This window comes from Vulpes vulpes, chromosome 2 (genome assembly GCF_048418805.1).
Source record: "Vulpes vulpes isolate BD-2025 chromosome 2, VulVul3, whole genome shotgun sequence".
NCBI classification, from domain to species: domain Eukaryota; kingdom Metazoa; phylum Chordata; class Mammalia; order Carnivora; family Canidae; genus Vulpes; species Vulpes vulpes.
The window spans coordinates 26,788,514-26,810,792 of record NC_132781.1 but is presented as its reverse complement, the minus strand read 5'-3'; the positions used below and the strand labels follow the sequence as shown (position 1 = coordinate 26,810,792).

Below are 22,279 nucleotides of genomic sequence, written 5' to 3'. Positions count from 1 at the left end.
TCAAAGTACCACTGAGGACACTACCTTCTTCTCATCTGGGGCTCAGGAAAATGCTGCCCTGAAGATCACCCATATTAACCTAAGGAACAAGTACATCAAGTCATCTGTGCTGTGGAGTTAGGCCTGGGAGGCCTAGAGGCTTAGCTTTGCAACCCTAGCCTGGGAACTTGGTGGCAGAAGTGGATAGTACACAGCAGGTGGCTCTGAGGTGAGGGCTGCAGGGAAGGCTGCCATCACAGCCAGACTTCAGACATCTCACATAACATCAGAGTCAGAGGAGGCCAAATGAGACACAGAGTGACACATGGGGGATGGGGAATGGGGCATGGGTTCTAGTAACTCAAAACTTTAACTTTGAAGGAAAGCTGAATATCCAGAGACCAGGCAAGCAAGAATATCACTTGCTTGAGACCAGCAAGAGGCCAGAAGACAAAGATCAGAGGTCCCTTCAAGGATCCAAAGATCCCATTCACCTTTATCCACCTCCATCAAGTGGCTAAAGACACACTTTTTCCTCGTTTTTTTTTTTTTTTTTTTTTTTTAATTTATTCATGAGAGACACACAGAGAGAGGCAGAGGGAGAAGCAGGCTTCCCAAGAAGTCCAATGTGGGACTCAATCCCAGGACCCCAGGATCATGCCCTGAGCCAAAGGCAGATGTTCAACCTCCGAGTCACCCAGGCATCCCCACACTTTTCCCTCTTATTCTAAGGTCTCTTAAGGGAAGGATCAGTTAGGTGAGAGGCTAGCCAAAAGACTCAGTATTCTTTTTCTTTTTAAAGATGTTTTATTTATTTATTTGAGAGAGAGAGAGCACAGAGGGAGAAGAAGAAGAAGAAGCTGACTCCTTGCTGAGCAGAGAGCCCACCGCAGGGCTCTATCCCGGAACCCAGAGGTTATGATCCAAGTGGAAGGCAGACACTATCCAGGTGCCCCAAGACTCAGTATTCCTATTCAAGAGAGAGCACACATGCATGTGACCTAAAGAGACTGTTTCAATAATCCCTCAGACCAATATTTCTTTTGAACTAGGTCTGTTTTGTGAGTGTGGTCTCAGGAAGTAGGCCACATTAGGTTTAGCCAAAACAAATAAATCATTTTTCTCTGCTTATCTGAATCCATGAGTTAACCTCCAAGCCAAACATCTGCAGGGATTACTTTCTCCTTGGCAAAATCCTCCAGGATGCGTTCACTTAAATAACCTCCAGATATAGCTGTTCTTTTCTCTTTGCCATTACTGTACCTTCTATGTATGTAGATTGCACTAGCACATGGTTTCTGCTTCCCAGGCCTGCCTCCCTTAATAGACTGCTCATCTTGAGGGCAAATACTGTGCCTGATCTTAGCCAAGATTCTTCACCTTGGGCCTGGCACAGGACCCAGCACTTCCAAGGCAACAAGTTTTGGCTGAATTGTACTGAGTTCTTAAAGATGGCGGATTTCAGGTGTGATGTTCTGGGTCATCGGGATCTTCCTCTCAAAACATACACACAAATAAGTTGGCATGTAGAAGAAATAGTTTCTTTTCATCTCTATTCCTTTCCCAGTATGACTTTTAATAAGTGTGTCAAAATTAATTTCTAAACTAGAATGGATTTGCAACGTTATCCCCAATGAAATCTATTTAAAGAAAGACCTTTAGAAATGGGGTTTGGGTTTGTCTGATGTTTCCTAAAATTCTAATCTATGTCTTTCTCATCTATTTACTTAGGAGACTCGAGTGAGGGAGTGAGGTTGGAATGGGGGACCAAAATTCAGGTTTCTTTCTGGCAAGTCTCACTGGATGCTTACTCCAGAGAAAACAAGTCCCCGTCTATGTACTTGACTCCTCTCCCCAAGAACAATGAAGACTTCCTGGATCACCCTATAGATTGTCAAATGTTAACTGTGGACATCCGGAAGATGGGATTCTACGGGTGATTTTCATTTTCTTCTCTGTGTTTTTCTGTATTTAGCAAATTTTCTATAGTGAGTCTGCATTTGTCTGTAATCTGGGGGAAAATCCAACCCACTATTTAGAAAATATATCTTTTATTCCCAGAGTGAACTTCAGCTCTATGTGTAAAAAGTATACTGAGGTAGCTGATGAACCTCTTCTTTCACTTAACTCAAGTCAGAAGGAAATGGAGAAAAAATAGACCTGAATACAAATTTGACCAATTTTCCTAGGACCCATTCAAAACAGCCTTAGCTTCTGGGATTCTTGCTTCAGCCATATGTTCTGTCTCTTCATTTAATTTTTATTTTTAAAAATATTTCAATTAGGGGCTCCTGGGTGGCTCAGTTGGTTGAGTGTCTTTGCCTTCAGCTCTGGTCACAATCCCAGGGACCTGGGATGGAACCCTGCATCTGGCTCCCTGTTCAGTGGGGAGTCTGCTTTTCCTTCTGCAACCCCACCCCGGCTTGTGCTCTCTTTCTCTCTGTCAAATAAATAAATTAAAATAGTTGAAAAAATAAAAGATTTTATTTATTTATTTATTTATTTATTTATTTATTTATGGGCGGGGGAGGGAGCATAAACTGGGGGAAGGGCAGAGGGAGAGGGAGAAGCAGGCTTTTCAGTGAACAAGGAGCCCAGCACAGGGCTCCACCATCTGAAGACAGATACTTTTTTTTTTTTTTTTAATATTTTATTTATTTATTCATGAGAGACACAGAGAGAGAGGCAGAGACAAGATAGGGGAGGAGAAGCAGGCCTCCATGCAGGGAGCCTGACGTGGGACTCAATCTGGGACTCCAGGATCAGGCCCTGAGCCAAAGGCAGACGCTCAACTGCTGAGCCACCCAGGTGTCCCTGAAGACAAATACTTAACGGACTAGCCCACAAAGTGCCTCTATTTTTAATATTTTTTAAATGTAAGCTCTAGGGGAATCTTCTTGGGTCTTTTCCGTCTTTGGGAACTTTGTACTCAATAAACTTTGCTTTGCTACTTACCACTTTTAAAAATAAACAGATAAATAAATAAAGTAAGTAAGTTAGTAAATAAGCTCTAGGCCCAATGTGGGGCTCAAACTCAGGACCCTGAGATCAGGAGTCGAATGCTCCACCGACTGAGCCAGACAAGTGCCCCACAGCTTCTTTGCTTTATTTATTTAAAATTTTTTAAAAAGATTTTTATTCATTTATTTGAGATAGAGAGCAAGAGAGCACAAGCAGGGGTGGGGGCAGAGGGAAAGGGAAAAGCAGGTTCCCCATTGAGCAGGGAGTCAGACATGGGGCTCAATCCTAGGACCCAGGGATCATGATGCAGGCCAAAGGCAAACGCTTAACCCACTGAGCCACCAAGGTGCCCCTATTTCTTTAATTTTTTAAAAAAGATTTTATTTATTTATTCGAGAGAGAGGAGAGAGAGAGAGAGAGAGACAAAGAGAAAGCAGAGACACAGGCAGAGGAAGAAGCAGGCTCCATGCAGGGAGCCTGATGGGGACTGGATCCCGGGACTCCAGGATCACGCCCTGGGCGGAAGGCAGAGGCTAAACCGCTGAGCCACCCAGGGATCCCCTATTTCTTTAATTTTTAACTTTATTTTTTTTATTTTTTTATTTTTTTTTAATTTTTAACTTTTAACTTTTATTTATTTCTTAAGTAATCTCTACACCCAATGTGGAGCTCAAACTTGCAACTCCGAGATCAAGAGTTGCAAGCTTCACCAAATGAGCCAGCCAGGCGCCCCGCCCTCCTCATTAGGAGGTATTTCTGCCAGTCCAACGTTCTAAGTGGGGTGGTGTTGAAGGGAAGAGCACTTGCCTAGAGACCTTCTTGCAACTACAGCCTGGACAGATTTGTCCATCTTTTCTTGACACCTTATAAAGGCTTTCAAAGGAAAAACTGAGGGCTCAGAAAAGTCCTCTGGGACTTTTCAAGAACCCTGAATTCCACAGTTAGACTGTCTCACCAAGGACTTTCTGGTTTTTGGTATAGTTTGTGATTATTTGTCATTTCACACTGCCATAGGCAGACAGCTTGGGAACTGGGAGCCCTCTTTTCTCTTCCTCTTTCAGCGATCTTCTCTCCACCGATGGGCAAATATAGTTTGTGAAATCAGAGAAACTGATTCACATAGAAATAACTGTAAAAGTTCCAGAAGGCTAGACAAACAACAGGACTAGTAATTTCAGTCTTCCAGTGATTATAGTTATTGTGCTTAGGAAGAAACACCTCCCTTCCTGCCCCATCAGCTCCTCCCCTCTGCTGCCTCCATTAGTGTCCTCACTACTCTTATAAGGCCAAAAAAATCTCTTAAAATGGAATTTCCTTCCTTTTAGGAATGAAAAGTAAACATTTACTCTAAAGTCTACAACATGACTTGTTTTCCTGAATGACTCTTAGTCTTTAACAATAATCTCAGCACTAGTAGGTGCTGGAAATTTATCCTGGTGGTTGAGTATAGGAGGTGGGATAGCTGTCTACAAAATTAGGAGTTCACTAATGGGACTAAATCTCAAGTCCCTCTCCTGCCTTCCTTCTCACCTATAAATGGGAATTAGAGGCTTTTATTTTACTATTATTTTTTCCCCTCCCCAAGAATCACAGGATTTTAGAATTGCAAGAGGGGTGCCTGGTTGGCTCCGTCAGTTGAGCATCCGACTCTTGATTTCAGCTCAGGTCTTTTTTTATTATTAAAGATTTTATTTATTTACTTATGTGTGTGTGTGTGTGTGTGTGTGAGACAGAGAGAGAGAGAAAGGCAGAGGGAGAAGCAGGCTCCATGCAGGGAGCCCGATGTGGGATTAGATTCCGGGACTCTAGGATCACACTCTGGGTCAAAGGCAGGCACTCTCTCAAATAAATAAAATCTTTTTTTTTTTTAATTAATTAATTAATTTATTTATGATAGTCACAGAGAGAGAGAGAGAGGCAGAGACACAGGCGGAGGGAGAAGCAGGCTCCATGCACCGGGAGCCTGATATGGGATTCGATCCCGGGTCTCCAGGATCGCGCCCTAGGCCAAAGGCAGGCGCCAAACCGCTGCGCCACCCAGGGATCCCAAATAAATAAAATCTTAAAAAAAAAAAAAAGAAATGCAAGAAATCTTTACAGAGTCTGTAACACACCTCTTGACTTTACAGATGAAGAAGCTGAGGCTCATAAGCCCTTATTGTAGTGACTGGTATCCAGTAGGTACTCAGTAACTATTTGTTTTTTTTTTTGTTTCTTTTTTTTTTTTTTTAAGACTTTATTTATTCATGAGAGACACAGAGAGAAGGCAGAGACATAGGCAGAGGGAGAAGCAGGATCCTCACAGGGAGCCCCATGTGGGACTCAATCCCAGAACTGCGAGATCACGCCCTGAGCTGAAGGCAGACATTCAACTGCTGAGCCACCCAGGCATCCCTGCTTTTTTTTGTTTCTGGCATCAGTTGTTCACGATGACCAGCCTATATTAGAACTACAAGGTTCTCAATTTAAAACCATTTTATTTCTACTCTATCACATGGTTGTATGCTTCTACTGAGTTTACTATAAAGTCATTATAACCATAAATTTTATTTAACAGTTTTACTAAGATAAAGCTGTTCACCTATCACACAATTCAACTTTGTAAAGCATATGATTCAATGGCTTTTAAAGATTAAAAAAATTATTATTTGAGAAAGAGAGAGAAAGAGGGAGAGAGCAGAAGCCTGGGGAGGGGCAGTGGGATAACCAGACTCCCTGTTGAGCACGGAGCCCCACGTGCAGTTTGATCCCAGGACTCTGGGATTATGACCTGAGCCACCCAGACACACATCAATGGCTTTTAGTATATTCAGTCATGTACCTATCAACACAATCAATTTTAGAACATTTTTGTTATCCCCAAAAGGAACCCCATACTCATTAGCATCACTCAATTTCCCTCATCACCCCAGCCAGCTCAAACTAACCATTGATCTTTTTTTTTTTTTTTTTTTTTTTTAAGATTTATTTGATGGGACGCCTAGGTGGCTCAGCGGTTGGGTATCTGCCTTCAGCCCAGGGCGTGATCCTGGAGCCCTGGGATTGAGTCCCACATCAGGCTCCCCGCATGGAGCCTGTTTCTCCCTCTGCCTGTGTCTCTGCCTCCCTCTGTCTCTCTCATGAATAAATAAAATCTTTAAAAATAAAGATTTATTCGAGGTGGGGGAGGAGCAGGGGATTGGGAAAGAACCTCAAGTAGACTCTCCACTGAGTACAGAGCTGGGCCCAGGGATCAGTCCCACCACTGTGAGACCATGACTTGAGCCAAAATCAAGAGTCAGATGCTCAACTAACTGAGCCATCCAGCTGCCCCAGCCACTGATCCTTCATACGTGGTCCTTTGTAATTGGTTTCTTTTACTTAGCATGATATTTTCAAGGTCCATCTATATTGTAGCATGTACTTCATTTCTTTCTATTGTTGAATGATAAATATTCTAAGATATGCATACACCATATTTTATTCATGTATTCCACATCTGATGGATATTTGGCTGGATTTTTATTTTGAACAAATACGACCTCTGAAAGCTAGCAGAAGCTTAAAATCAAGACATAAATCTATATCTCATATCTAAGATGAATTTATACCTAAAGAAACATACTTATTATGAAGACTTGATTTTAACAACATACTTAAAAACCAACATTTCCCCTCCTAAATTTTCTTCTCTTTTTCTTTTTGAAAGTAATCCCTGTGCCCAGCATGGGGCTAGAATTCAGGACCCAGAGAGCAAGAGTGGCATGCTCTATCTACTGAACCAGCCAGGCTCCTCTCTTCTAAACTTTTTAATGTGTATGATAATATTGTGGGAAGACAAAATAAATCCTTGACCTAGGTTTTCCTGCTTCTCTGACTCCCAGGAAGATTATCTATCTATCTATCTATCATCTATCTATCTATCTATCTATCTATCATCTATCTATCTATCTATCTATCTATCTATCTATCATCTATCTATCTATCTATCTATCTATCATCTATCTATCTATCTATCATCTATCTATCTATCTATCTATCTATCATCTATCTATCTATCTATCATCTATCTATCATCATCATCTATCCATCTATATGCGCCTAGGTGACCAGCCCCTCAGGAAGAGAGAAAAGTCTAGAACCAGAGTCTTGACTCAGACACATAAGGGTGGATATGGGGCGAGCTGGGAAAGAGGGACAGTACAGACCGCTATAAATCTTAGTATTTTCATTTTTGTCCGTCTGAGTTTACAGGTTGGCCTACGTCCAATATTCATACTGTGTTTTTGTGGGTCTCCAGGGTGGGTCCAGATTGTAAGACCTTGGGGGACTAGTTCAAACTTGGTAGAAAGAACTCGAACTTGTAAACAGGTCAAGGGTATTTGATCCTGGGAATGGCCTATTCCCCCCACTAGACTCCCATTTATCCAAGTCTTGCCTTTTCTTCCCTCTTCTTAGGAGAGACCGGCCTCAACACGCCTTGGGTCACCTGCGGGATTTTTGGGAGCGTCTCTCGCCGCATCTCTAGAGGTTAAAGGAGAAGCCCGGAAAGCCATCCTTGACTCAGGCCGCCTGAGGCTTGGGCGTTGTGTCATTCCCCACACGTGACGCTCTCCCGGGCGGGCGGCGGAGGCCTCGCGGATCATGGGACTGACTCACCCCAGAGACTCCACCCCTTCCCTCCTGGACTACTCGGCCCCTCACTTCCCCGCGCCGCCCCTCCTCCAGACTGGAGGGACGCCGGGTGTCTGGAGCCCGGAAATGCCACCGTCGCAGGTGGCCCGGGGCCGAGGGGCTCAGTGCCTGGGGACGTGCCAGATGCGGCTTCAGTGTTACCCTCGTCCGGAATGCTTCGCACTTCCTCCGACTTACGGGGCTGCCCTTACTCTCGCCGTCCCCGCACAGCGCCATCGAGACCCAACCGCATCACCCGGGGACATCCCGTCTCAGTTACGGTCGCTTTAACCCTCTCTCTCCCTGTGTGTGTCCCACCCTTCTCCGAGCCCGCCCGAGCTTCCTAATCTGGACTGGTCTGAGCCCCAGCTCGGCCTCCTCCTCGTTCTGGCTGCGTGACCTTGAGTGAACCACAACTTTCCTGGGCCTACTTTCCCCTTGTCCGTGCAACGGCGCCGAGACCTCCACGACACCACGCCTGTCGCGAGGAACAAATGAGAAAGCCCTTTGTGAGCTGCAAAAGGCAACAGGAATGTTAGCTTTGTTAATCGCGGGCGGCCAGTCGCTCTTCCAGGACCCCTCCCTTTCCTCGGGGACCCGCCCTGCGAGTCCCGCCGGGCGCTGACAGTTCTCGCCACCCTCCCCCAGCCGTCCTTCCCATTGGCGAACGCGCCCGCCGCGCGGCGCCCAGTGCTGACGCCACGGCGCCCCCTCCGCCGGCGCACGGTGACGCACGGCCCCGCCCCCCGGCCGCGCCTGGCCTCCCGCGGGGCCCCGCCCACCGGGCCGACGCGGCGCGGGTCCCGCCCCGCGGGTGACGTGTGGCGCGCGCGGCCCGGCCGCCCCGGCAGTTGGTGCAGCAGCCGTTGGGCTGAGTGCGCTCACCCCACCCCTCCCCTCCTCCGGCCCGGACCCCCCACCCCGCCGGGCGCAGCCCCAGCTCCAGCCCCAGCCGGGCCCGTCCCGTGCGGGCCCGTGCCGCCCCCTCAGCCGGCGACGCCCCGGGCCCCCCGCCCGCCCGCCACCATGGAGCTGGAGGACGGTGTGGTGTACCAGGAGGAGCCCGGCGGCTCCGGGGCCGTGATGTCGGAGCGGGTGTCCGGCCTGGCCGGCTCCATCTACCGCGAGTTCGAGCGGCTCATCGGGCGCTACGACGAGGAGGTGGTCAAGGAGCTGATGCCACTGGTGGTGGCCGTGCTGGAGAACCTGGACTCGGTGTTCGCGCAGGACCAGGAGCACCAGGTGGAGCTGGAGCTGCTGCGGGACGACAACGAGCAGCTCATCACCCAGTACGAGCGGGAGAAGGCGCTGCGCAAGCACGCCGAGGAGGTGAGGGCCGCCGCCGGGCAGCGCGGGGGCCGGGGGCCGGGGGCCGGGGGGCCGGGGGTCGCGGCCCGGCCGAGGAGGGGGCGGGCCTGCGGCCGAGGTCCCCGGGACCCCCGGCCGGCGTCGGAAGCCGCGGCAGGCTAGAGAGTGTCCGGGACAAGGCCCGGGGCGGGAGCCACAGCTTGGCCTGAGGGCACCTGAGATTGGCTGGGGGCGGAGACTTCGGGGTGGCCTGTAGCCGCCTGCAGTTTAGGGAAGTTTCCGACCACCGTGGGATAGTCAGACGGCGGTTCAAACTTTTACCATGGTGAGTGTGTGTGTGTGTGGGGGGGGGCATTTAAACACTTCTGTCCTGGGTATGTAACTTCCGCTGGTTCCAGTACCTTTCTAGGGGATTGCTGCTTTGGGAAGTTAGACATCTCCCTCTTTCGGTCAGTTTCTTCCTGACGTCTTAACCCTGTAGAGAAAGAGGTTTTGTTTTATGTTTTCTGGGTCTTGGCTGACACTTTGTCGGCACTTTGATGTTGTAGAGCAACAGTCTTGTCAGTAGAGCGTACAATCTTGTTTTATTGACATCTCACACCAAAGCGTTCCCCCGTGTCAGGTGGTCACCTTGGACAGTTCCCCTTACAAACACTCTGTTTATTTATGAAGAGGGCTGGGGGGCGGGGCGGGTTGAGGAGGTGTAGGTGACTGGTGGCAGCCTTTTTTTAGGACTGCAGTTTACAGGCGTCTTTAACCCTCGCATCTCGCCAGTGACCTCGGAACCCTCGCCTCGGGTCCGTGAGCCTTTTGGAGCTCTAGAGTGCAAGTGATAGGCCTTGGACTTCTTGAGACAGTCCAGGATTTAAGCTTTCACGGTGTGTTGGCATTTATGTCTACGGAATTTACCTAATTCAGGCGAAGTGTTCATCTTTCTTTTCTGAGCATCTAATCTAATACATCAGGCTAAATACATGGTGATTGAAGGAAACTAAATACTGAATTATTGAACCAGCAACATGTTCTCTTTGAAAAATGCTTGGGGCAAAAAGGCATTCATTAGGATATGAGATTTATTTAGCAGCTCATTTCCTAACCCTGAATACTGTCTCCACTTAGACTTCTGTTTTGTCACATACACCTTTGTACCAGGTCACATAGTTCTCTCTTTTTTTTAAGCTTGACTATAGTGATGATTTTTAGTTCTGGTTTTGTGATCCATTTGTCTCAAAGGAATGCCATTGCATTTGCCAAACAAAATTGACTTTGTGTCAAGAGTTTTTCCAAGTATATAGAGAGGGAGGGATTGAAAAAAAATCTGAAGATGGGATTGCAGTGTCCAGTAGCTTATTAGCACTGTTTATAGAACAGAGGTCATGTACTACTTCTGAGGTGGCGTGCTGTATCTTCATCCTCATACAGGCTATTATCTTACCAGTATGTGGATGTACTAGGAAGAGACATGTATACACAGACAAGGAGCAGGCCCAGCATGACCTATCACCTTGGATAAAAGAAATACTCCCTCCAGCTTTAAACTCCTGTAGGGACATGTGAACATGGCAAAAGGCCAGGGTCACACGTGCCAAGAAAAATATCTGCTTACAGGTTGCAGAATCAGGAAATAAAACTAACTGCTACGTACTGGATTGTGTATTAATTTCTTAAGTAAATAAGTGACTTTTTTTTTTTTGGTTATTTATACTTTTTCAAATACGTCTGTAAATTCTGTATTATGAAACCTTTGGGCAAAGAGCCATGACTTGAGAATAGAGAAAATTGATGAAATGATAGATGAGCCAATTCCCAGACCCCAAACATACAACCACCTTGTTATCACTTTTTGTATAAGATGATAAGTCAAGTTTTACCCAGTCTCTGGAAATTCAGTCTTTCTTAAGCCAATATGCAGAAGTGAATTCTGTGTTTAATTTTCTGAGCGCTTCATTTGTGGCCTTTAATATGGAGCCTGAGAGTCTGCTATTGTAGCAAAAGTGCCTCAGAGGAAGGGACGAAGGTTGGTTGGTTGGTTCAAATTCCTGCAAGCAAGACATTATAGCAACTCACACTCCCTAAAATATTCTCACCGTTTTATATACCCTCCTAAATTTCCACAAAGGTGCTCAGAATTAACTTACACTTTCTGGTGATGGACAATTTCCAGACTTTCAAGTACTTTTGCTGTAAATACCTCCCTTCCTTCCTTCCGTCCTTTCCTTTCCTTTCCTTTCCTTTCCTTTCCTTTCCTTTCCTTTCCTTTCCTTTCCCTTCCCTTCCCTTCCCTTCCCTTCCCTTCCCTTCCCTCCTTTTCCTTTTCTTTTCCTTTTTTTTTCCTTCCTTCCTTCCTTCCTTCCTTCCTTCCTTCCTTCCTTCCTTCCTTCCTTCCTTCCTGACACACAGTTCCATGTATTCATGAGAGACACACAGAGAGGCAGAGACAGTCAGAGGGAGAAGCAGGATCTCCGTGGGGAGCCTGATACAGGAGTGATCAACCCCTGAGCCACCCAGATTCCCCAAGGAATTGGAAATTTCATCTTTATTCTAATGATATTGCTTAATTTGAATTCTTTGACTTTTTCTTTGCTTTTATTTAAGTTTGTTTGGTGTGGAGTTAGCCTATTTTTGTGACTCTTTAAAAACAACCTAAAGGAAGGCTGCTTTTAGATAGATTATGATCAGTTTCAGGGCAAATGGGTTGGCTGGGTGGTTCAGTGGGTTAAACCTCTGCCTTCACCTCAGGTTATAATCTCAGGATCCTAGGATCTACCCCCACGTTGGGCTCCTTGCTCAGCTGGGAGTCTGCTTCTCCCCTCTCACTCCCTCTGTGCCCCCCCCCCCCGGTCAAATAAAAGTTTTTAAAAAGCTTTAAAATGAAAAAGATTATAGTTAGTTTCAAATGCTAGTCAAGAAATCTATCACCCTGTTGCTGACTACTCCACCTTTTGGGCTCCCTGGTCAAGCCATTTATCTTTACATTCCTTATCTAAGTTTTGTGTGGTGCCTTTGCTCATGCTATTCCTTTGGCATAGGATGCTTTTCCTCAGAGCTTCACCCTGGCTAGCTCCTCACTCTTGGCTCAGTTAAATTTCGCTTTTTCAGCTAGATTTTGCGTGTCTGCTCTATCCATAGTAAGCCCTATGGATCTTTGAATAATTTATTTGTAGATCAGTGGGTTTTTTTCCTCCAAGATTTTATTTAAATTCAAATTAATTAACATGTAGTGTAGTATTAGTTTCAGGAGGGTGTTTGGTTTTTTTAAAACAATTTTAAAGACTACTTTTTTTTTTTAAGATTTTATTTATTCATGAGAGACACACAGAGAGGCAGAGACATAGGCAGAGAGAGAAGTAGGCTCCTTGTGGGGAGCCCAATGTGGAACTTGATCCCAGGGATCAAGGATTTTTTTTTTTTTTTTTTAAATTTTTTTATTTATTTATGATAGTCACACACAGAGAGAGAGAGGCAGAGACATAGGCAGAGGGAGAAGCAGGCTCCATGCACTGGGAGCCCGACGTGGGATTCGATCCCGGGTCTCCAGGATCGCGCCCTGGGCCAAAGGCAGGCGCTAAACCGCTGCGCCACCCAGGGATCCCCCCAGGGATCAAGGATTGAGCGTCTGCTCAATCACTGAGCTACCCAGACATCCCAATATTTTATTTTTAGGTAATCTCTACAACCCAGACATCCCAATATTTTATTTTTAGGTAATCTCTACACCCAACGTGGGGCTTGAATTCACAACGCTGAGATCAAGAGTCGTATGCTCTACTGAATAAGCCAGCCAGACCCCCCTCAATCACGGATTTTTTTTTTCACTCAATGATTTTTAAAAACAGTGACCTAGAGAGAGATGTTATTCTTGCGAAGACTATGTTAGTGTTATTTATGTTTTGTTCAAGTTCTGATTCTTTTAAAATAAACCTGATTGCTTTGAGTAATTAAAAATAACCAAAACCCCAACTTTTCTGATAAGTAGGCAAATAAGTTTAAGAACCCTTTTCTTAGGAAGTTTCTTTCTTTTCTTTTCTTTTCTTTTCTTCTTTTCTTTTCTTCTTTTCTTTTTTTTCTTTTCTTTCTTTTCTTCTTTTCTTATTTAATTTATTTATTCATGAGGGACACAGAGAGAGAAAAAGGCAGAGACACAGGCAGAGGGAGAAGCAGGCTCTATTCAGGGAGCCCGATGTGGGACTCGATCCCGGGTCTCCAGGATCACTCCCTGGGCTGAAGGCGGCGCTAAACCGCTGAGCCACTGGGGCTGCCCAGGAATCTAGTTTCAAGTAATTCCGTGTGCCTTGTTTCTTATTACCATTATATTCAAAGTTCGAGTTTATTTAGTATGACTGAGTGGAGGGAGATTGTACTTAAAAATGCACTCTCTTCCTCCTCCCTTTCCTCCCACCATGTACTATAGAAGCATATTTGAGGAGAATAAGCTGAAAAGAGAATATCTTTGCTGGGAAGAAGATGTTATGTATGTGATTTTGTGACTGCTTTTCTGTGGCTTTTTGCTTAAAAGAATTGGAGTGATTAAATACTGAGGTGAGAGATACTACTGAGAATTTTTTTTTTTTTTTTTTTTTTTTACTGAGAATTTTCAAATTAACTTTTCCCCAACGAATTAATACTTAAAGCAGTACAAAATTGATGTTTTATATGAAGACTTGAGTCAAATTGTTTTCTTTGGAAGGGTATGCTTTCTGGGCAGGAAAGCAGGCTTTTGATAGTGTTCTTTTTATTGATGTTCTCATTCATAAAAATATTTTAATCAAAACTGTTGAGGAAGTTAATTTTGATTTGTTTGCAAGGTAATGTACAATGGCCATTGAGTTCATCTTTTTAATAAACACTTTAAAAGGAAAATTTGATGTCTTTTCACTGAGTCTTTTGACTTTATCAAGTAAGAGGAGTGAAGAGGAATTTTGCATACTTAAAACTTAAACTTGCTGATGGTGGCTCTTGAGGACTTAGGGAGTTGGAAAGCAGAAATTCTGTCTGCCTCAACATTAAATTTATTCTGTGCCTTTAGCAGGGTTGGTTTTTTTTTTTTTTTTAAGATTTTATTTATTTATTCATGAGAGACACAGAGGAAGAGAGAGAGGCAGAGACACAGGCAGAGGGAGAAGCAGGCTCCCCACAAGGAGCCCAATGTGGGACTCAGTCTCAGGACCTGGGATCACGCCCTGAGCCAAAGGCAGATGCTCAACCGCTAGGAACAACCACCCAGGTGTTCCTAGCACAGTTGTTATTTACATTAGTATTATGATAATTCTTTAGGTTTCTAGCCTTAATTCTGTCAACTCTGGTGCCTTTAGGAGTTTAACTTTGCTGTTTTATTTCAAGTAGAGCAGCAGGAGAGGGTGGTAACATGTCATTACAGGAGAACAGGTTGTTGTCTGTGAGGTGTTAACATTTGACATCTTACATGTTTGTATATACATATTATCGGTCAGTTTTCAAACTCCTCTTAAAAGTGAAGTTCCTCTGTAGTACCTGATCGGTGGTTTTGAAACCAGTATTTTGTGGTATCTTCAGTGAGCTAAAGATTTGAGTTCAAGAATTGAATCAGGTGCTGACTTAATTTCTCTGTTGGTTCAGTTAGAGTAAGAACAGTTTTTTGGAATGTCACGTTACATAATCCAAACCTGTTTTATTTATATTTTTTAAATATTTAAGTAATCTCTATACCCAGCATAGGGCTTGAACTCATGACCCTGAGATCAAGAGTCACATGCTCTTGTGACTGAGTCAGCCTGGCATCCCTGAAACTTGTTTTAGATTGCTCAAAAAACATTTCATGTTTCATTAATTTCAGTATTACCTAAATTATTTTGTACATAAAACTAATTCATTTAAAATCACACTTTTATACACATAAAAGTATATATTTTCATATACAAAAGAATACCATTGTTGGGGCACATGACTGGCTCAGTTGGTAGAGCATGTGACTCTTGATCTCAGAGTTCAAGCCCCACATTTGGCATTGAGTTTACTTAAAATAAGTTTTTTTCTTGCTGAGCCATTTTGAATAAGCTTCATATTGCCCCTAGTCAGTCCCTACTTTGAGATATTTTTTTTTTAAGATTTTATTTATGTATTTGAGAGAGAGAGAGACAATGCATGTGCACGTGAGAGAGAAGGAGCAAGAGGAGGGGCAGAGGGAAAGGGAGAAGCAGACTCCTGCTGAGCAGGAAGCCAATGTGGAGCTGGGTCCAGGACCTTGGGATCACAACCTGAGCTGAAGATAGACACTTAACTGACTGAGCCACCCAGGTGCTCCTCAAGACCCTTTCTGAAATGGACAGTCTATTTGTTCCCCGGGGCAGTATGTGTATGTGGTGGTGGTAGTAGTGATGGGGTTTTTGCCTTTTGAGATGGCAGTCTATTAACCATTGATTAGCTCTTAAGACAGATCTTACCCTTTACCTTCAGAGATTTCTGAATGTAAATATGTGAGATACCATTATGTGTCCTTGCTACTGTGACATTCACATTTTTACTTGGTTAAGATCACAAAAGAGGGAGTGCCTGGCTGGCTTGGTCAGAAGAGTTTATGACTGTATCTGGGGGTTGTGAGTTTGAGCCTCACATTGGGTGTGGGGCTTACAAAAAAAATAAACAAAACTTTATTTTATTTTATTTTTTTCAAACAAAACTTTAAAAACACAAAAGAGAATATAAAAATGGTAAGGTGCCTAGTTGCATCCAGGTAGGTACCTCTAATCAGAGGATGAATTAGTAAAGTAAGAACTACTCACTAGATTACTGTAGTTTGTGCCATAGCTCATTAATCCAAGAATTCAGTGCTTGAATCTGGTTCCTGTTTCTTGGACTCCTTAGCTTACCTTTTACTACACACTACATTCTTAAATCATATGGAACCTTTGGTTCCCAGGAGAGCTAGTGTTAGAATATAGCCAAATATGTGTTTTATTCTGTTGACTGAGTTAATGGCTGAGTTATATTAAAAATATTTTGCTATGCCCAGCACTCATAATGAATACAACTCTTACGTAAATAAATTACTATTAGAGATAAAATATATCAACATAGATCCAGTTTAATAATATATGTAACACGTATTCAAAAAACTGCTTTTTAAATATATGTGTGTGTTGGGCGCCTGGGTGGCTCAGTTGATGAAGCAGTGACTCTTGATTTCAGCTCAGGTTGAAATGACCTCAGGGTTGTGAGATCAAGCGCCATATGCTCAGTATAGAATCTGCTTGAGATTCTCTCCCTCTTTGTCTCCCTGCCTCCCCTCTAAAATAAATAAATAAAAAATCTTAAAAAAATAGGTGTGTGATTCTGTGCATTTTGAAATCTTAGCCAGCGATATTTTATTTATTTTTTAGTGATCTCTATGCCCAGTGTGAAGCTGGAACTTGGGAACCCAAGATCAAGAATCACATGCTCTTCCCACTGAGCCAGCCAGGTGCTCTTAGCCAGCAATATTTAGTTGGTAGTTTGAAGCAAGACTGTTTTATTCACTTAGGAATTATAGGGTCCAGTAGTTAGGTGCCTCCAAAAATTTTTGAACTGTACCTCGGAAATTTACATATTCATACAATAAAGAAGTTTCCAAGGTGAGGATATAGAGTTATTAGAACTTTCAAAAATTGTTTTTTTCCCCCTAAGATTTTATTTATTTATTTATTTATTTATTTATTTATTTATTTATTTATTGAGAGTGAACGAGTGCCCACGAGTGTAGTTGGGGGAAGGGTCAGAGGTGTGGGAGAGAGGGAGAAAATCTCAAGCTTACTGCCCACCGAGTGTGGAACTGATAAGGGGCTTGATCTCATGACCTTAAGATCATGACCTGAGTCCAAACCAAGAGTTGGATGTTTAACTGACTGAGCAACTCAGGTGCCCTTTTTTAAAAAAATTATTAAACTTTTTCAGTAAGCCTCCCCCTACCTAGCTTTTTATTAGGCAAATGTTCAAACATACAGAAAAACTAAAAATGCATTGATATCTTTAAAAAAATTTTTTTTTAAGATTTTATTTATATGAGAGAGAGACTACCAGCAGAGAGGAGGGGGAGAAGCAGGCTCCCTGCTTACAGGGCTCCATCCCAGGACCCTGGGATCATGACCTGAGCCAAAGGCAGGTGCCCTAAAATAATTGTAGTTTAGATACTTTTTTTTCTTTTTAAAGATTTTATTTATTTATTCATAAGAGACACAGAGAGAGAGAGGCAGAGACATAGGCAGTAGCAGTAGGAGAAGCAGGCTTCATGCAGGGAGCTCAATATGGGACTCAATCCCAGGACTCTAGGATCACGCCCTGAGCCAAAGGCAGATGCTCAACCCCTGAGCCACCCAGGCATCCCTAGATACTTTTCTTTTCTTTTTTTTTTTCTTCTAGGTACTTTTCTATAAGGAATTTAGATCTGAGATTATAAGACAATAATGAAAATTGTTAATTTTTTAAAATTTAAAATTACAGTATAAAATATGATGGATTGTCTTGTTTGAAGCTAAGATACAGAAATTGAGAAACATCCTTTTTTTTTTTTTTTTGAAACTGATCCTTTTTAACAGCTGAGAGGAAACTCCTATGATCTTCTGGTTCTACTGTATCCCATTTCCATAGGTTGGTAGAAAGATAGACACATAGGTGATCAGAAAGAACAACTATTTATTGAGTCAGGCACTGTTGTAGGCTCTGGGAATATAACTACAAACAAAAAAGACAAAAAAGGTAGCCTGTACTTTTTTCAGTTTATACTGTAATAAAGAATAAACAAGCCAGTTATTGTAATCATAGATTGTGACAGATGCCATTCAGGGATTTATTTATTTATTGGAGAGAGAGTGCCTGCGTGCCAGCAAGAGTGTGCACACAGATGTGCACACAAGCACGTGGGGGCGGGCAGTGGGGCAAAGTGGGAGGGAGAGAAAGAGTGAAAGAATCCCAAGCCAACTCTGTGTTGATATCATGTGCTTGATACCATGACCCTGAGATCATGACTTGAGCAGAAATCAAGAGTCAGTTGCTTAACCAACTGAGCCACTCAAGTGCCCCACCAAGCAGGAAATTAAAAGAGGTGATGTGATAAAGAGTAAAGAGGCAGGTACTTTAGATGAACAAAGAAGTATAAAAGGGTAAGCTGCCCATGCAGGAAATAATTCATCTCATAAAAGTACTTTTTTAGATCTGAAACTTTATTTTATTTTATTTTTTTAATTTAATTTTATTTATTTATGATAGGCACACAGTGAGAGAGAGAGAGGCAGAGACACAGGCAGAGGGAGAAGCAGGCTCCATGCACCAGGAGCCCGACGTGGGATTCGATCCTGAGTCTCCAGGATCGCGCCCTGGGCCAAAGGCAGGCACCAAACCGCTGCGCCACCCAGGGATCCCGATCTGAAACTTTAAACATGTATAGTCAGAGTTTCTCCTAATTGTTATCCTTGAAAATTCATATAAGTGAGCAGCTCTGATAAGTGCATTTCTTCTGTTTTTTTTTTTTTTTTCTATTCCTTCTCATACTTCTCAGCAATATTTGACTCTTTTGGTCACTCTTTCTTTAGGAAACATATATATTTATATATATATAAAATATATATTTTAAGTTTTTATTTAAATTCCAGTTAACATATAGTGTTATATTTGGTTCAGGTGTACAGCATAGTGATTCAACATTCATACAACACTCAGTGCTCATCATGACAAGTGCACTCCTTAATCCCCCTCACCTATTTCACCTGTCCCCCCACCCACTTCATTCTGGTAACTGTCAGTTTGTTTTCTAGAGTTAAGAGTCTGAAGGAAACGTATTTTGGTTCTGTGACTTTGAACTCTCTTGATTTTTCCCCTTTTCTTTTTTCTTTTTTTAACTAATGAATTTATTTGAGAGAAAGAGCTAGTGCATGTGTGCACAAGTAGGGAGGGACAGAGGGAGAGAGAGAATCTCAAGCAGATTCCCTGCTGAGCCTGGAGCCCCACTCCAGGCTCAATCCCAGGACCTTGAGATCACAACCTGAGCCAAAACCAAGAGTTGGCTGCTTAAAACTGAGCCACGCAGGTGCCCTTCTCCCCCCTCCCCCTTTTTTTTAGTAGAATCTATGCTGGGCTTGGGTCTTGAATTCATGAACCCAAGAATAAGAGCTGTATGCTTCACTGACTGAGCCAGCCAGGCATCCCAGTTTTCCCCTTTTTTGACCATTGTGGATTCTCCTTAATGTTGTTAGTTAGCTTCAGTGTTCCTTGGAGTTCTTTCTGGGGTTCCCCTCTAGCTCTCATTTGCACACTGCCTAACTGGTATTATTCATTCCCATGGGTTCAGTTATAATTTGTTGACCATTCCAAAATGTGTATCTCATTCATTTCATAGATACTTATAGAGTGTTGACTGTGTGCCTGGTACTGTGTCCATTGAGGACACAGTGGTGAGCAAAACACAGAAGTTTCTTCTCTTGAAGCTGATAGCTGTTAAGAACTTTAAAGTCCGATCTCTCTCTGGAGTTTCAGATCCACATTACTGTTGTTTCTCGGACATGAATGTCTTCTGACACATCCAAACCTGAACTCTCTCCCAAGCTTGTTGCTCCTCTGTTCCCTGTGTAAGGGTTACCGCTGTCTGCCTGGCCAGATAGCTCATCACCTTAACTCTTCTCTCTTCTTTCTTTTCTTTTTTTAAAAAAGATTTTATTTATTTGAGTGTGAGAGAGATTGAGCATGAGCAGGGTAAGGGGGCAGAGAAAGAAGCAGAATCCCTGCTGAGCAGGGATCCGAACTCAGGGCTCTGTCAAGGACTTGGAGGATTCTGGATTCATGACCTGAGCCAAAGGCAGACACTTAACCCACTGAGCCATCCAGGCACCCCAGCTCTTCTCTCTTTATTCTCATTGCTACCTTCTTTTGTTTCCACCTTTAAATATTTCTTCTTCTTATTTTATTTGTTTTTTTCCAACTTTTAAATATTTTTGGAATCTTTACTTCTTCCAAAACCATTTCCACTGCACAGTACAGACTGCCAACATCTCTTGGGCCAAATCCAAACTCCATAGAGGTGGGATTTTGTGTCATTCACACTGTTTTCTGGTATCTGGCACAAAGGAAGTATCCAATGAATATTTCTGAATAAATGAATGGACAACTGAAACTGTCCCATGACTGATCTGTCTGCTTCCAGTATTGCCAACCTATAAACTGCCCATCATACTGTACCTAGATTTCTCCAAAATGGAAATGTGATCCAGTCTTTCCATACTTAAAAGCCTTTAGTGGCTCTGTCTAAAGTTCCTAGATACAAAGTGTTGTGATCTGGCTGCTCCTTACCTTACCACCTATCCTTTCTTTTTTGAGCCATCATACTGAACTCTTGGACACTTGGAGTTTGTTTTGCACAAAGTATTTTCTCTCCAGGCCTTCTTAAAAACTGCCTCTTTGCTTGGTACTGTTTCTCTTCTGTTGCCTGGCTAACAGTATGCATCTTTTGGGTTTCAATTCTGGAATGCCTTTTATGAACACCCAAAGATGGATTATGCCCATCTTATATTGTCCCACAGCATACTCTCCCTCCCCCTCATGTAACACTTCCAATGTTTTAGCAAACTGATCCATGGCTTTAATTCCCCTACTAAACTACTAGGATGCAGTAGCTATTTAATAGATATTTGTTATTTAGTTGGAGGGATGGATGAATATGCTAAAGGTCAAATTGCTAAGCCTAAGTATTTAAAGTTCTCTTTTGTGCATTCAAGTTATTTGTCCTTACCAATGGTGCCAAGTTATGCTAAAACTTCCAAAAAATTCTTCAATAAGTCTTTTGACTTTTGTACATAAAAAAACAAGACAAAACCACTTCTGAGGGTAGTTATTGCAAATGATTTACCTACATTGTCTTCTACATAGTAGATATTCTAGAACTACTTACATGTTTAAATTGAAATATTAAGATCATAGGCATTATTTCTGCCTTTGCAAAGGTTGGGCTAGGTGATCTTTTTTTACTTTCCTTTTTTTTTTTTTTTAAAGATTTTATTTATTTATTCATGAGAGACACACAGAGAGAGGCAGAGACACAGGCAGAGGGAGCAGCAGGCTCCGTGCTGGGAGCACCATGCGGGACCCGATCCCCAGACTCCAGGATCATGCCCTGAGCCAGAAGGCAGACACCCAACTGCTGAGCAACCCAGGCGTCCCTTTTTTTTATTTTTTATTTTTAAAAATGTATTATTATTTTTTATTTTGTTTTTATCTTTTTTTTTTTTTTTTTAAGATTTTATGTATTTATTCATGAGAGACACAGAGACAGAGGCAGAGACATAGGCAGAGAGAGAAGCAGGCTCCATGCAGGGAGCCCGACGTGGGAATTGAACCCGGGACTCCAGGATCACACCCTGGGCCAAAGGCAGACGCTTAACCACTGAGTCATCCAGGGATCCCTGTTTTTATCTTTTTTCTTTGGTTTGGTTTGGTTTTGGAAGGTACCTAGGTGATTTTAAAAGTCATGTTAGTACCACGATTCTCTGATTATTTTAAACTTTATTTTTTTTTTTTTTTCAATTTTTATTTATTTATGATAGTCACAGAGAGAGAGAGAGAGAGAGAGAGGCAGAGACACAGGTAGAGGGAGAAGCAGGCTCCATGCACCGGCAGCCCGAAATGGGATTCGATCCCGGGTCTCCAGGATCGCGCCCTGGGCCAAAGGCAGGCGCCAAACCGCTGCGCCACCCAGGGATCCCTTTTTTTTTTTCAATTTTTATTTATTTATGATAGTCACAGAGAGAGAGAGAGAGAGTATTTTAAACTTTAAAAAAAATTTATTTTTATTTTTATTTTATAAAAGATTTTTATTTATTCATGAAAGACAGAGAGAGAGAGAGAGAGAGAGAGAGAGAGGCAGAGACTTAGGCAGAGGGAGAAGCAGGCTCCATGCAGGGAACCTGATGTGGGACCCTATCCCAGGACTGCGGGATCATGCCCTGAGCCAAAGGCAGAGATGCTCAACCGCTGAGCCACCCAGGCACCCCTGATTATTTTAAACTTAATGTGGCTTTCTTTTGTATTTTAATTTTAGATTTGTTTGAGTTGCTGCTTGAGAAATAAGTTTGTTTGAATAAAATTTCCACACAAATGAGGTTAAGTGCCCAAACTTAATTTTAGCAATTTGCTTAGGATCTTTTGATAGACATTTGTTTTTTTCCCTAAGATTTTATTCAGAATTTGTTTAGATTTATTTATTATTTGAGAGAGAGAGAGGGCATGCGCATGTTGAGTGTGAGAGAGAAATGAGCATGAGGAGGGGCAGAGGGAAGAGGGAGAAGCTAACTCCTGCTGAGTGGGGAGCCCAAAATGGGGCTCGATCCCAGGACCCCAGGATCATGACCTAAGCCGAAGACAGTCACTTAACTGACTGAGCTAC

At 43.0% G+C, this 22,279-nt stretch overlaps 1 protein-coding gene and 1 long non-coding RNA gene across 8 annotated transcripts in view; one reads left to right on the top strand and one right to left on the bottom strand.

Annotated features, from left to right (window-relative positions):
• Nucleotides 1–763: 763 nt before the first annotated feature.
• Nucleotides 764–7,547, bottom strand: LOC140597778 (uncharacterized). The gene is made up of 2 exons (XR_011999706.1): nucleotides 7,409–7,547; nucleotides 764–949 (listed from the first exon to the last, which is right to left on the bottom strand). It is a non-coding gene; the product is annotated as an uncharacterized lncRNA (long non-coding RNA).
• A 901-nt stretch (nucleotides 7,548–8,448) lies between these two features.
• Nucleotides 8,449–22,279, top strand: part of SPAG9 (sperm associated antigen 9) — a 145,008-nt gene continuing 131,177 nt past the window's right edge. For 5 of the 7 annotated variants that reach the window (XM_072747484.1, XM_025995935.2, XM_025995932.2 and 2 more), the window contains exon 1: nucleotides 8,459–8,922. In XM_072747484.1, the coding sequence (XP_072603585.1) occupies nucleotides 8,620–8,922 (303 nt within the window). In that variant the 5' untranslated portion in view covers nucleotides 8,459–8,619. Of the gene's footprint in view, nucleotides 8,923–22,279 lie in introns of all 7 variants that reach the window. The other 2 variants (XM_025995937.2, XM_025995936.2) reach the window with 2 other exon arrangements.